This window comes from Apteryx rowi, unplaced genomic scaffold, assembly GCF_003343035.1.
Source record: "Apteryx rowi isolate R43461 unplaced genomic scaffold, aptRow1 scaffold_269, whole genome shotgun sequence".
NCBI lineage: Eukaryota > Metazoa > Chordata > Aves > Apterygiformes > Apterygidae > Apteryx > Apteryx rowi.
Genome location: NW_020449074.1, coordinates 676,236 through 689,300, shown reverse-complemented (window position 1 = coordinate 689,300; position 13,065 = coordinate 676,236). Strand labels below are relative to the sequence as shown.

The following is a 13,065-nucleotide window of genomic DNA, read 5'->3' as shown; positions in this document are numbered from 1 at the left end:
GTCGCCATGGGAGCGAGGGACGYTTGGCCGCCGGCTGCGGAAGGATCTCGGCCGCCCCCCGCGGCTCGCCCCCCTCTCTGCCCGGGATGGCCGCCAGGAGGTGCTCGCCCTGGAGACGGGGAGCCGAGTCGCTCTCCCCGTGGGCGGCCGCTCCTCTTCCCGCTTCCCGCCAGGCTGAGGGCGGTGGGGAGGGACTATTTCCTCGGGCGGAGGGACACGGCGCGGCGGGGTGAAAGCACCGCCGGGGGGAGGGGGGCAGAGGGGCGCCATCTTCCCCGCGGCCGGGCGGGCGGGAGCTGTGGCTCCGCCATGAGGCGCGGCGCTGCCTCGCCGCACAGCGACCTGCCGCCGGGGCCGCCCGGAGCCTCGCCGGAGCCGGTGAGGGGGCCTCTGTCCCCGGGGTCTCCTGCCCTGCCCTGCCCTGCCCTCACCGCGGGGCCGTGGTCTCGCCTCGGGGCGGGGCCGGGGCAGGCCGAGGGCAGGCCGGTATCGCTGGCACTGCCCTCTCCTCACCCGCTGCATCTGTGAACCTGCTGGATCTGTGCACGTTATCTCTTAGCTTAGTATTTTCTTTTCCACCCCAAAGCGATGGGCTGCTGCCTGCCCTGAACTGGCTGAGGCCGTGTTTCGGATAGGGATCGCAGGCTACTGTCAGATTTACTGAAATCCCTTTCCCAAACTATCAGCTCCTGTCCACAGAGTTGGGCCCTGCCTGCTCTAGAGGCTGGTTCTCTCTTCATGCCCTCGCGCGGCGCCTGAGGGAACCAGAGGGGACTAAGCCCGCAGGAAAGATGGCCAGCCGTGCTTGCAAGGGATAACGTGCATCTCCCTGTGTGYGGAGGAGGCGATGATGCATGATCCTACAGGCACAGCTCACGGGGGTAACTTCTCACAAAGGCTTTAGTTGGAAAAGGGGGGGTTGAGAGGACTGAGTACGTGAGGATACTACTTTTCTGTCACGATGATGATTAAAATCTGTCTTCTCAAAGTTTCTACAAACATTGTCTTTGGACAGGGACTATGTGTGGATTTTAGGAGGTGAGTATTTTGGGGAAGAAAGTTCTGTTCTACTAAACAGAACTGATCTGAAGCAAGAGAAACCTGTCTCTAAAAACATTACTTATCTAAAACTGTGCTGGTGATGGCAAAATAAGATGCAGATATATCCTCCAAGAAATTTTAGTTAGGCAGTTATTTCTGGCTAGGTCATGATAGAACAAATGTCCTAATACATGACAGCCTATCTGCTCACATAGGTTAGCATTTGGGGAMAGCAGCTGGTAAGCTAGCTTGAAATCTTCAAGTCTTGTTTTGTCCATTCAGACTTTAGAAATCCTTTACTGTGTTTCTGTCATAGCAGGTGACCAAATATTAAAGACCTGCAAAACAATGGGTGTCTCAAACAAGTAGACCCTGCCTTGATCAACCATGGAGAGTTACCATCTCATAGTAAGACTCCAAACAAAACAGAAAAAGGATTAAGACTCAGTGACAGCTTGAATTTTTAAGATTAAGAAGAACATTCTGCAGCTAGAAACTTTACCACTTGTGATTTCTTTAACAGGTAGATACCTTCAGCAGGCTGATTTACTATGTTTGCTCYATTTTTTCTCCCTCCTGGGGTCCCAGTCCGCTGTGATGAAAGCAAACATCTCCCTTCCTTTGTGCTCACAGAAAGGCTCAGTCTCTCCGTCAAGCTGGATTAAGATGAAGACTTAATATTAGTTATTGTAAATGGATGGAGGGGATGCTAGTGTGGGTTTTTTTTGGTAAGCTTAGAAACTTTTAAAGTGTGTGTTTTCCTTATCCTAAGCTTGTCCAGGGAATTACAGCATCCCTATCTCAGAAGAAGAGAAGCCTCAGTACTTTGAATGGAAGGAAACCTGCAAAAGATGGTCTGAAGCAGGAGCCCTTGGCACCTTGGCAGGTAGATAAGGATATATTGCTTATAGGAAAGTACAAGCACTTGTGTCATATCAAGTAGCTGGCACTTTTGACTATCATTATGTGCATCAGTCCTCCCTGTTTTGCATGTTTTATATCAGAAATGAGCTCAGTGCTAGGTCAGGGTGTGCTTGCCGCTACTTATCTGTGCAGGTAATATAATGCACAAACTCCTTTAATTAGTCATTACAGTACAAGGAAAACTTTGAGAATGCTTCTCCCACTTCTCAGAAACCACGAGCTCAGATGTGCTTTACAGCATTCTCTGGAGCTTAGCAGTTTTGGGCTGTCTGGGAAAAGGGGAGATCACTTTCGGAGCTGGGGAGTTCTCACAGAGAATATCAACCCCCCAGATCCCCTTTTCCTCTGTGGCAGACACGGCATTCTGCAGAAGCAATGGGGCATGTGTAGACAAAAATCTTCATTTCCAGATGGGAAAGGCAGTGCGTAGTAGCTGCTTTGCAAATCGTGTAGTAATGTCCTCATTGTAAGCCATTTTCCCTGTGTGATTCTACCATCTCCTGGTTACAAATCAAGCCAAAGATCCTGGTACGCGTACAATACAGGATATGGAATTTCCTGGCTGGATCTCAGAGTTAATACTTTAGCTTAAGCTTCATCTGTTAGAACTAACTTTAAAAACCACTAAAATGCAACCATCCCTGTGTCGGAATGTAGCAATTATTTAAAAGGAACTTTTATATAACTGCAAAGGGCAGAAAGGAAAGAAGCCAAAGTCAGGAGGTGGAATTTGATAAGTCTTGAAATGCTGTCAGAGCTGACAAGCRTTCTGGAATAATTTGTGAACCACTTTTGTGGTTCACATTTTTGTTTCAGCTGGCTGAAGTGTTCCCCTCTTCCTATCCTAAAGTATTTCTGAGAACTGCTAAAATAACGCTTTGTTGCCCTGCCTGCTATACTATTTGCGCACAAATAATGAGGTTTACAAGGCAGCCTGATGCAGAGATGTTAGGTAGACTTACAGTTATACCCCAGTTTGTAACTTGACTGCAGAACCTAGATGTGAACCTGATTTTTATAAAGCAGGTTGACTTTTAATATGGACCTTTTCCTTTTTTTTTAATCTATCCAGAGGTTCTCTTCAGTGCCAGCGAAGAGCAGCACAGCAAATAATTCTGCCTGCAGTACTTGTTTTGGGAAGAAAAACTCTACCAGAGATTGGCTAACACAGAAAGACTTCCGCCATGTGAAGGTAGGACTGAAAATGTATCTTCAAGGATGGAATGAAAATGGTTTTGTGCAAATACCTGTAAAATCTGAGGTATGTGTGTCACTGGGAAGAGGAATGAAGATCTGTAAAAGTTTTAAGACATCCTTGCATCCCTTTGAAGTAGCCATGTTGAGTTCCATGCAATTTGGTGTGTGGAAAGGTTTCACATAAAACCTTAAACAAGTTTCTGACTAGTTCTGTAAGACTTTTTCAAAAGTATATCATCCTTAAGGAAAGCTTTTCGCCTGTTTATCAACGTACAGTCTGCATGAGTGCTAGTAGCTACCCTGTGCTCGAGAGAGGGCTGTGTTTCCCTGTATTGTTAAGGTACTATTTTTAGAAAGGTCCTGTGATTGTGTGGTGCAGATCAGTTGGCTGTAATGTAATGTGCTGTTTTTTCCAAGTACTAGGATGAAAGGATCTTAAAACACATCTGAAATTTTATGTCCCCTCTTCCATTTGTTTTTTATTATTTTGATACTGCTTGGCCGTTCCTGCTTCCTCTTCATTGCTTGCTCCAAAGTATGGTGTAGTATGGTGTCTGCTCGTGTCACCTCAGGGTGAGAAACACGTTGGAGCTGGCCAACAGGGGCAAGGCTGACGTCACTGCAAACTACACTGTGCAGCYTTGCAAGCAAGGGTATAAGTGTGTTTCTGATTGGGATTAAAAAATAATATAAAGCACAGGGAATAGCAGGTTTGTTTTCCATTCTGTGTATATCAGCCACATTTGCTCAGTCATGTGCTGTCAGCAGCAGGTTAGGCTTAAACAAAAATGCTATGGTGGAGCTCCGTTCTTAAATGGCACAAGAAGATTGCAGCACAGATGACTTTGAATTCACCTATGGAAACCATAGAAGGTGGACAGTAGGTGCAGCAGATTATTTCAGCCTTGCCTCTGGTTTAGGTCTATGTCTCAAGTAAAGCTGGGTTAATTTAGGATTAATCTTCTTACATTGGTGGAAATGTTTAGTGTAGATGTACTGAAACTAGTTTAAACTTTTAGTGATACCTAAGCCGATGTTAGCATGAAATGCAGATTTGAAAGGGGTGGTAATCCTAAGACTACCAGCTGAGCCTTCCTGGTGGTCTAACCCAACTCCTTCTCATTTGGGACAGGCTATGAACATGCCATTTACAGCAAATCAGCTAACGAGTGGTAATTTGTTAAGCTGTGGGAATTTATTCAATTTCAGTTGCGTACCTGCTGTCTTAAGCTAAGCCAGTGCAAGTGAGGTAAGTGCTGTCAGTTCCTAAACGGCTGGTTTATCCCAGAAAGGCAAAACAGATTGTAAGKTCGGGTTAGCATCAGTGAGGTGGTCTGTCTAAAACAGCTCGTGTTTTAGTTCCCTGCCATAACTATGACTGCATTGCCTCTTACCTGCTGGTCRTTTTTTTTTATAGTGCATTCTTAAAGATAAATTTTGCTGTGGAGTATTTTTGTTGTAGAATTAAAATTCTCTGTAAATTTGTTGCTTATAAAAGCTGTGGATTGCTCCTGAAGAAAGAATCCCTCTGGTTAACCCACAGAGCAGGTGCTGCCTGATCAGAGGAGAGATATCTCGTGTGTGTGTGTGTGTGTGTGTGTGCGCATGCACGTGCTCCAATCTTGCCTGAAGACACTCTACCCACAAATGATGGATGAATTTGGTCTCTCTTCCTTGTGGTCCTTGGCCTGTGTGCAGGGCTTGCAGTTAAGCTGCACGATACATAGTAAACTATATAATAAAGCGTGATACACAGAACTGCCTGTTAAAAATTAGATTGATAGAGCATTTTAAGGGCTGCTGTTCTTAAACCATGTTTTTAGGATCCTAATATTCATGATGCGGAGGACAGTTTCTCCCTATTTTGATCTTCAGAAAGTGTAAGATGAGAATGGTGCTAGAGAAGAACTTGGCTGATGCTATGAAAGTCCTTGAGTTTTAAAATGTAGACAAATTCATGAGCAGAGGGAGAAGCAAGGCAGTTTCCTATTTTGGAAGGGTTTTTCTCATTATCCTTCCTCTTACACTTAACTGTTTTCCTCCATTTTCCTTTTATGCTTCTCTGAATTCCTTGACATAACATCTCGTCATGATTTTCGTGTGTTTGATTGCTGTTTGTGTAGTGTGGTTGTATCTGTATGGAAAATGAAGGTGTGACTCAGTGCGGAGAGATGCTCTGTGCTACCTTCTTCTGGCACGCGTGAGCAGTAGCGGCAAGGAGCAAGTGACGGAGCAGGCACAGCGAGGAGCAACCAAGGGTGTGTGTGGTCTGGTCCCACCGGACATGTACAGTCTAGTTCTTGCCACCATGTTGCTGCTGCTGCTACATCGAATTGCTCAGAGTGAGTCTAGCGAGGGTTTGCCTGCCTGTGCGGTCTGCCTGCCTCTGGCATCTGGGGCGCAGYGTAACATAACTTCCGTCACAGCGCAGTAAGTATTTTGAATGCAAAGGTAATTCTGACTCCTGTTCTAACTCCTGCTCTTACTTCCTGTGTTCTGTTGATGTTTTGTTAGGCAGTGCCTGACGAAAGTCGAGACATCATTGCTTGTGCTCGGTCTATCTTGGAGAGAGAAAATTATTTCGTTAGGGTAAGGAGTGATGTCTCTTTTCTCATTTGCTGTTTGCTTTCCTGCATGTCAGAATGTTTCCTTTCATCAGTGATTGGTGATAAAATGTCAGTTGTCTGTAATATTGGAAAGCTAAATTTAGAAGTACATGTTTCTGGCCTCTCCAGCGCCATCATCTTCAGGCTCCTGAGGATGTGGTAATCCTAAATAGAAGCTTTGGACTCATATGTCTCTTTTGATGAATTAATTGCTCATTTGCCCCTATCTTTTGTTTTGTGGGTGAGATTAGATAGTGGTCGTGGTCCTGTGGATAAAGGACAGGAGGGCTGACCTGATCGAGCAGACTGCCACTGCTGCAAGGAGAAGGTCCTACTCCCACTGCCTCTCTTGCACAAGCTGGTGCTCATCAGACCCCCACTCTGAAATGGTTTCAGCTCACTAACCTGGTGGGAAGAGTGAATTATTTTCTGCCGTGTTACACTGGAGCCTAATGAATTTAGAGTCTGAATGCCAGAGACCACGCAAGGGAGAGTTTGGAGCTAAGTGATGGGAAGTGAGGCGAGAGAGGAGCAGCAAGAAGGGCTGGGAAGCAGGGCCTTGGCCGTAGTGACTAGTCAGATGAGGTTAGCCATGCTGTATAGCTTCACTCTTTAATGTGGTTGGCTAACAGGTTGTAATTTTTTTTCTTTATTTTCCATTCCTTACGTAGGAGGTGGACAGGTATTTGAGGCACAATGATTTCCTGAATCTGAGAAAGAAGGAGATCCTGTACAAGAAATGGCTTGGGGATGTTTCAGAGCCACTGCTGCAGAAAATTGAGGACAAAGTTGACAGCAAATCAAGTGAAGAAATACGGAAAAGGAATGAAGAACAACTCTCTCTATATTTAAACTACTGTAAAAAGAAGGTATGAACAAGGAGTAAATTTCTGTCATGGGAAGGGTTGCATGCAGAGGGTTGCAGACAAAATCAGTTTTATGTTATTTACTGTTTGGTTGAGTAGCCTGGAGTTCGGATATGCCTTGTCTGTAACTTACTCTTCCCAAGGACCTCTGCAGTTTATTTAAGTTCACCGTCATATATGAACAATTGTCCTGTTCGGTGCACTCAATATGAACCRGGTTGTGAATGCAGCGAAGGACACGCTGGGTTTCATTCTGTGGGCTGAACCGTTTCGAGGGAAAACCTTCAGCTCTGTCAGCTGAAACCAAAGGCTGAGTATGTTACCGGAGACTGAMCTGCACCCTCGGGAGTTCAGCTAAAGCAGTACTGCAGCATGTTGGCAGAGTGTGAATGAGAAGTGTTTGTGGCCTCGGATGCCGCTGATCTAACTTTATAAAAGGAAAAAAGGTGGGAATGGAAGGATACCAATGGGAAGACACCAACAATTTCTTTAGGCTTGCATACAGGTGAATAGACCCAAGCCATGGATTCTGTAGTTCCAAGTGTTTCAGTACTCACAAAAATTGCAGTCACTGTAGGAAATATTTGTTTGTTTGTGTTTTCACTGTGCATTTCAGACTGCTGTTGAGTACCACATTGCATGACTTAAATTTCTGCGTCTCAGAATTAGATATATAGAGCAAAAAGAACAAGTGTACCATTGTGGGATTTAGGATATGTTGGGTATACTGTACCTGTCTGTATTTGCATTAGTCCATCCTGCAAGCTGCTGTGCTAGGTCAGGACTTTGCTGGATGTCCTCGAGAAGCAGTGGTTGGTGTTCTGGGATGTGTCCCTCTTCTCCCTGAACAAGCGCAGCACTAGTGGTCAGCCTCCATCATGGCGATTTCGTGCTGCTGAATGATTTCGTGCTGCCTGGCTGGGGCTGGTAAAGGTGGCATAACACACGTGTGCTTGCTGCACCCAACCCAGGGATGCCCTCCTCTTCTCCTTGCCCCGTGTTGTCAGCTCTGTCTTGAAGGTGTCTGGAAAGCAGACTGGAGCCCTTCAGAGTAACAGAAAAATTAATCTGCATACGTTTGCATTAATTATGTCAGCATACGATAYGTTTTGCAGAGCTAGGACACTTCCGTGGATTGGTTAATATCCTGAATTCTGGCTGTGCGCTTTTTTTCCTCTCACTTCTTTTTGTCCATTTTCCCTTGCTCTTCTCCCYGCTTGTAGGCTTCTCCATGTCCTCTTCCTCAAGTCTCCTCATCGTCCTGTATCTGTCATCAGTCTGTTCCCCCTTTCCATATCTATTCTTCTTCCTCTAGTSTCTGTTCTCAGTTTCCCTTTTACTCCACCCCCGACTCTCCCACTGCTTTGCCTCTTTTTTCTGTCAGACTCCCCAGCCTGGTCTCTCCCTCCCCTTGTTGCTGCTGAGATTTCCCCCAGTTCTCCACTGTCCCTTGCTTTTCAAAGCCTCCTCCCCTTTTTCTCCGTTCTCCTCTTCCCTTCCTACTCTTTCTCCCCTCACTGTCCCTTCCAAGTTCCTCTGTCTCAGTCCTTCTCTCATCTTGCTTCCCTGCCTCCTTTCTCACCCAATCTTAATTCTTTCTGCGTGAAAGGGGTCAAACACGGGTGTGCTGAGCAGCACCTAACCCAACGGACTGTGGCCTCAGCATGTATGGTAAGGGGATGATATGTAATAATATACCAAGGGGTGGCACTAAAACTCTGCAAACCAAGTGATGTTAAGGCATAAAGCTTTACAGGGACATGAACCRGAGAAGGTGAGAGGGGCTGCTGTATTCTCTCCAGGCAGAGCCAGGAGCAGAGGCTCCTGTAGCCACAGCAGTGTTCGCTCTCCAGGAGTAACTCAAGCCCTGCAGAGCTGCCCAGGTGCCTGCTGAGAGCCTGGGAACAGCGCAGGCTCTTGGGGCCTTGGTCACTAGCCCATGGGAGTAACTTCAACACAGTGACCCCGAAACCTGCTGCAGATCTCACTTCCTGTGGTTTGGCCTTGTTCTGCAGCACGTCCTGGACTGTTCAGGTTAAAGTATGACACTTCCAGCTCTCAGCTTGAAATCACATTCACAGACCTCCAAAAAGAACTGTGTAGAGTGAAGATCTAGAGGGCTGGATGCTCCTTTCCTTGCAGGGCTGGGACCCCTGGAGAATGGTTTCCGCAGGAAACCTAGAAACCTTAATTGGAAACATTTTGCAAGAATGAGAGTGACCTGAGAGTATTAGGTAGAACTGTTCTGTGTGCTTCCCCTGTGGGCATTGCTTGTGGCCTCTGTTCATTTTGGGTTTCTGTTTTTTCTTATCTCTGCAGCTCCTGTTTAATACAATTTAGATGAGTCTAGTCTTATTGGCTGTCAACATTACAGTATAATTTGGAGGCAAATGGATGTAATCTACCTTATCATCAGGCCTGCTCAWTGTGTTGACCTTGGCTACCTCAGTGTGTTCAGCTTCTTGACAGCCTGTTTCATCTGGTGTTTTTTTGGTCTTGACATCAACAGTGAAAGCTGGAGTGGTGGTGACTGCTGTTCCCCAGCTATCTCTGGTCACAGGGAACTTGAATTGCATAATAAATATCTAAAGTTCATTGACAGCAGAGTTCTGGATGAGATGGAGCTGTGGTCTGAACCAGTAGGGGTAGATCAGGTCTTTGCTCTTACATGTAGTAACAAAAACATGCTTATGATTGAGACCCCCCACTCCCATCTTGGGAATAGTGACCGGCCTGGAACTATGGCTGGTGGGGGATCAGTCACTTTTTTAAGATCAGTTTCCTTCTGTGTCAAAATTTTTTCCTTTGGACAGAATTCCCAATATTTGGACAGTCCTAGTTATGACTGTGATTCCAGTCTCTAATTTCTGGATGCTTCGTGAAAGCATTATTTATGCCTGTGATAAATTAAAATGGATGAATTTTCCTGTTATACTCAATCACCTTCCTTCTGAGGTGAAAATTCGGAAGCCCCTGTAGTCTCTGCTGCCTCCAGTGCACTGTGTACGTACCATGCCTGGCTGCGTAATCTCCTCCACCTAGGCTGGCTGCTCTGCTACTGCTTTATTAGCAATAGCTTTTGAGACCTGACCTGCTGCCTGCTTCTCCCCCAGGGCTATGCGGCTTTGGACACTTACAACCCTTCAGAGTATGATCCGTTCTTCCTGAAGACGTGTACAGACTGCTGGAAGGTGTGATGGTTATTTATGATGGGGGTTTTAGATGACCAGCATGAAGTTAATGGTTAAAGAGGAGGCCATGTTATGTTCCTGACTTGCTGTTCTGGGGCTGGTGTAAAGCAGCACGTTCTAGCTGAACAAACAGGGGTCCCAGCTCCTACTGCATTTAAGCCCATGAGTGTTTGAAAATGGGTGTCACTGGGAATAGGGTTTGGATAGTAAACACAGACTTGAAGGCACAGTAGGCAATGGGGGGAGGTTTGCTTTCCCGAACTCGCATTCAGCGTGGTCACGTGGGAAGCATCCTGTCTAAGGAGAGTAGGGGAGTTCCACAGCAAAGCTGGGTTTGTGTCTGTAAAAGGAAATAGTTCAGATATAATCTTTACAGAAACTTTCACTCAGATACAMCAAAGACGTGGGTACCTAATGGAAGAGTTAGGTAGGACTCGGACTCAAATCCTTGAAGTGCAATTCTCTAAATCCCTCCTGGATGCCACAGTCCCTCAGCAGCTGTGTGGACTGAGCTGGTACTTGCAATGAGGCACTTGGGGTTCATCCACGTCACCTGCATCCTTTACCTCTATGGATTAATGCAGTAAGCACGCTCTGAGCTGGGTCCTGCTGGACTTTGCGCTGCGTGCAGTGGCAATGACTCCTTTTCTCCAGAACAGAAGTAGAGCTGCCCATTTCTCCACCAGCTTGGCCCGAGCACTCTGGAAATGGTGCACTGTGCAGCCTTTGACATTGGGGCTTCAGGGCCACAGCGCACACCTTCCAGGAGAGTATCATCTGAGGAATAAGGCTTGAGAGTGTTACTGAACAGGRTGAGGGGTCTGATCCTTTCCTTGTCGCGTGACATCACTGTGATAGGAGCCAGATCTCATGGCCTATAGTCTAATTGTGCAGCAGAGTTGCTGAATGCCTCATAGCCTGACTCAGGAGCTGAGGTGCTCAGCATCTCCCAGAATCAGGCCATTCAGGTCCATGCCTTATTTCCTCATTCATAAAAATGAGGTTGATGGTTCTTCCCTGCTAACCAGTGGTATCTTGAAGTTCACACTTTTCTGACTTCAGTCTTTGAGGCTGTTTGACAAAGTGCTTATGTAGCATGAACTAATTGTCTCTGTCACAGGTTTCAATACCAACGTTACAGGATCCGCTGTTAAAAGACATGCAAAGAAAGTTTACTGAGAAACGCATTATCAAGCAGTGCGAAACAGGTATTTAAAATAATCAATCAGGAACCCTTTCTTGGAAGCATTTCCTATCGAGGGCCATCCTTGCTTGTGACAGTAGATGCTCACACCGTGCACTTGTTACTTTCCTGTCAGGAAGGCTGTGCTCGTCCAGAGAACTGAATGAACTCAGTAAAGCAGAACTGCCACTGCTTCCTTTAAGCCGACAACGTATGGATGCTGTTGAGTGGCTGAAGATACCACATGGCTACATTGCTAGTGAGGTCCACCAAACAAAGCGGTAAGAGCTAACGTGCTTATAGAGAGGCAGCGCAAGAGCTACAGGGGACAAGCTCTGTGTTTGGCTGCATAGCAAAAGTGCTAAAACCTAAATTTCATGGTGAATTCTGCTTTTCGCCTGAGAAGGGGAGTGTTGGTGAAGGGAAAGCCTTCAGGTACGGAGTTGACAGCAGGATGTGCTAAAAGTCGAGCTTGATGGCTAAGTGGAGCCTTGAAATAAAGCAGCTTTTGGTGAAAAGTTTCTTGCATTTTCTGGGTGCAGCCTGGCAGCCAGCCCTACAGTTCAGGCTAGAGAATACCTCCTTGATGTTGTAACTGGAAGATCTCAGAGGATTTAATGTTCATGCTTTTTTGCTATCAGTTTCTAGATTTTGGCAGCAGAGTGAGATCAGATCCATGTTTGCTCAGCCAGAGTGTCCTTTGACCTTTGTGATACAGTGTGTGTCCTGGCTTGAGCAACGCGGCTGTTTCTGTAAAGGAGCTGCTTGTACTCAGGGCGCTAAACACCACTCCAGAAAGTTGCAGCCCAGAGCTCAGGTTCATAACAGGTTTTTCTTGCCTACAGGGTGGTTAGATCCAAAATACAGTAGCAGTCACTAACGTTAAAGGGCTGTGGTAGAAGATAAGGAAAATAACAGAACAATTTCTGGGTCTGCACCTGGGCTGGAGCGACACTGTTCAGCTGGGGTCCTTCAGTGTCCTAGTGACAGCTGAAGGGTGGTTAGAGGATGGAGCTGCAGTAGCTCTCTGCTCTTGCAACCCTGCAAGCACTGAACTGGCGCAGCGATGGCAACTGCTGCTCTGCTCCCTAAGCCGAGGACAACAGAGAACCCCAGCTGCCCTGACAGGGAGAGAAGCCTTTGGGATGAGCGAAGAGTGAGTTTTGTTTCATTAGGTTTTTTTAAAGTCCCAGTGCTCTCATCCCCCCCTTTTGAAAGCTCCCTGGTTCTGCTTCGCAGTACACAACACCTGAAGGAATTCCTGTTCTCCAGCAACAGGAACATCAGACTGAAGCGAGAGCCTGAGGTTTTCCTGAATCATGCCCACTCTATCCTTGCTTTCCATGCTCCCCTCCCCCACCTTCCTCACYCCACTAGAATCTTTTTCATGCCTGTTATTGGCCCAAGGCTTTAATCCAGCATAATATTTAGAGCAGTTATGGATAGTGGCAGGTTTTAGGAAGAAAACTGGTCAAAAACCAAGTTTCCTGGAGTGACTCAGTGTGGGGAAAGAGCTAGCACAGGAAGMTGTGCTGGGCTGCAGCAATCATAGTGTTGAAGGGAGTAGTAATAGTTTTTATTTCTGTTTAAAGGCGAAAAGTTGTTGAGCACCACAAAGATGGCAAGAGCTCGTGCCACCTGTCCTCCAGCTGACTGTGCGGTGGGAAGCACAGCCGTCAGAAGGTACCGTTCACAATAYACAGGTTAGAGCTTCTGCCAAAGCAGGCGATAACAGGCCAGTCCTTCTGGCAGGCTGCAATAAACTTAGCACCTTAAACGTGTTTCYGAAGTATTCTTTACACAACAGCCAAAGAAGTGTGTGAGATGTTGCTCCTTTTATTTCCAGTTGCAGGTCAAAACCTGTGTGGATCCAAAATAATATTTTAGGAGACTTAATTTAAGCTTGGCCCTAGGAAGACAGTGCAGACATTCTCTAGTTTATTATAAGCTGATGGTGTCTTTGTATTAAAAGAGACAGAACTAGTGAGAAAAGTTAGAAAAAAATTCTGCTAAGCCACTCTTCTGTGCAGCATAGACTCTCTGTGTTTTCCCCAGGA

The 13,065-nt window shown here is 46.3% G+C and overlaps 1 protein-coding gene across 2 annotated transcripts; it reads left to right on the top strand.

Annotated features, from left to right (window-relative positions):
- Window positions 1-106: 106 nt before the first annotated feature.
- On the top strand, window positions 107-12,789 carry FAM228B (family with sequence similarity 228 member B). Of its 2 annotated transcripts, XM_026068107.1 has the most exons (9): window positions 107-378; window positions 1,814-1,927; window positions 3,038-3,157; window positions 5,677-5,751; window positions 6,440-6,637; window positions 9,748-9,825; window positions 10,946-11,033; window positions 11,145-11,289; window positions 12,601-12,789. In XM_026068107.1, exons 1-9 carry the CDS (start codon window positions 310-312, stop codon window positions 12,659-12,661), a joined length of 948 nt encoding a protein of 315 aa, XP_025923892.1. In that variant the 5' UTR covers window positions 107-309; the 3' UTR covers window positions 12,662-12,789. The 2 variants fall into 2 exon arrangements, with proteins under 2 accessions (XP_025923892.1, XP_025923893.1); XM_026068108.1 differs by lacking the exon at window positions 9,748-9,825.
- The last annotated feature ends 276 nt before the right edge of the window (window positions 12,790-13,065 follow it).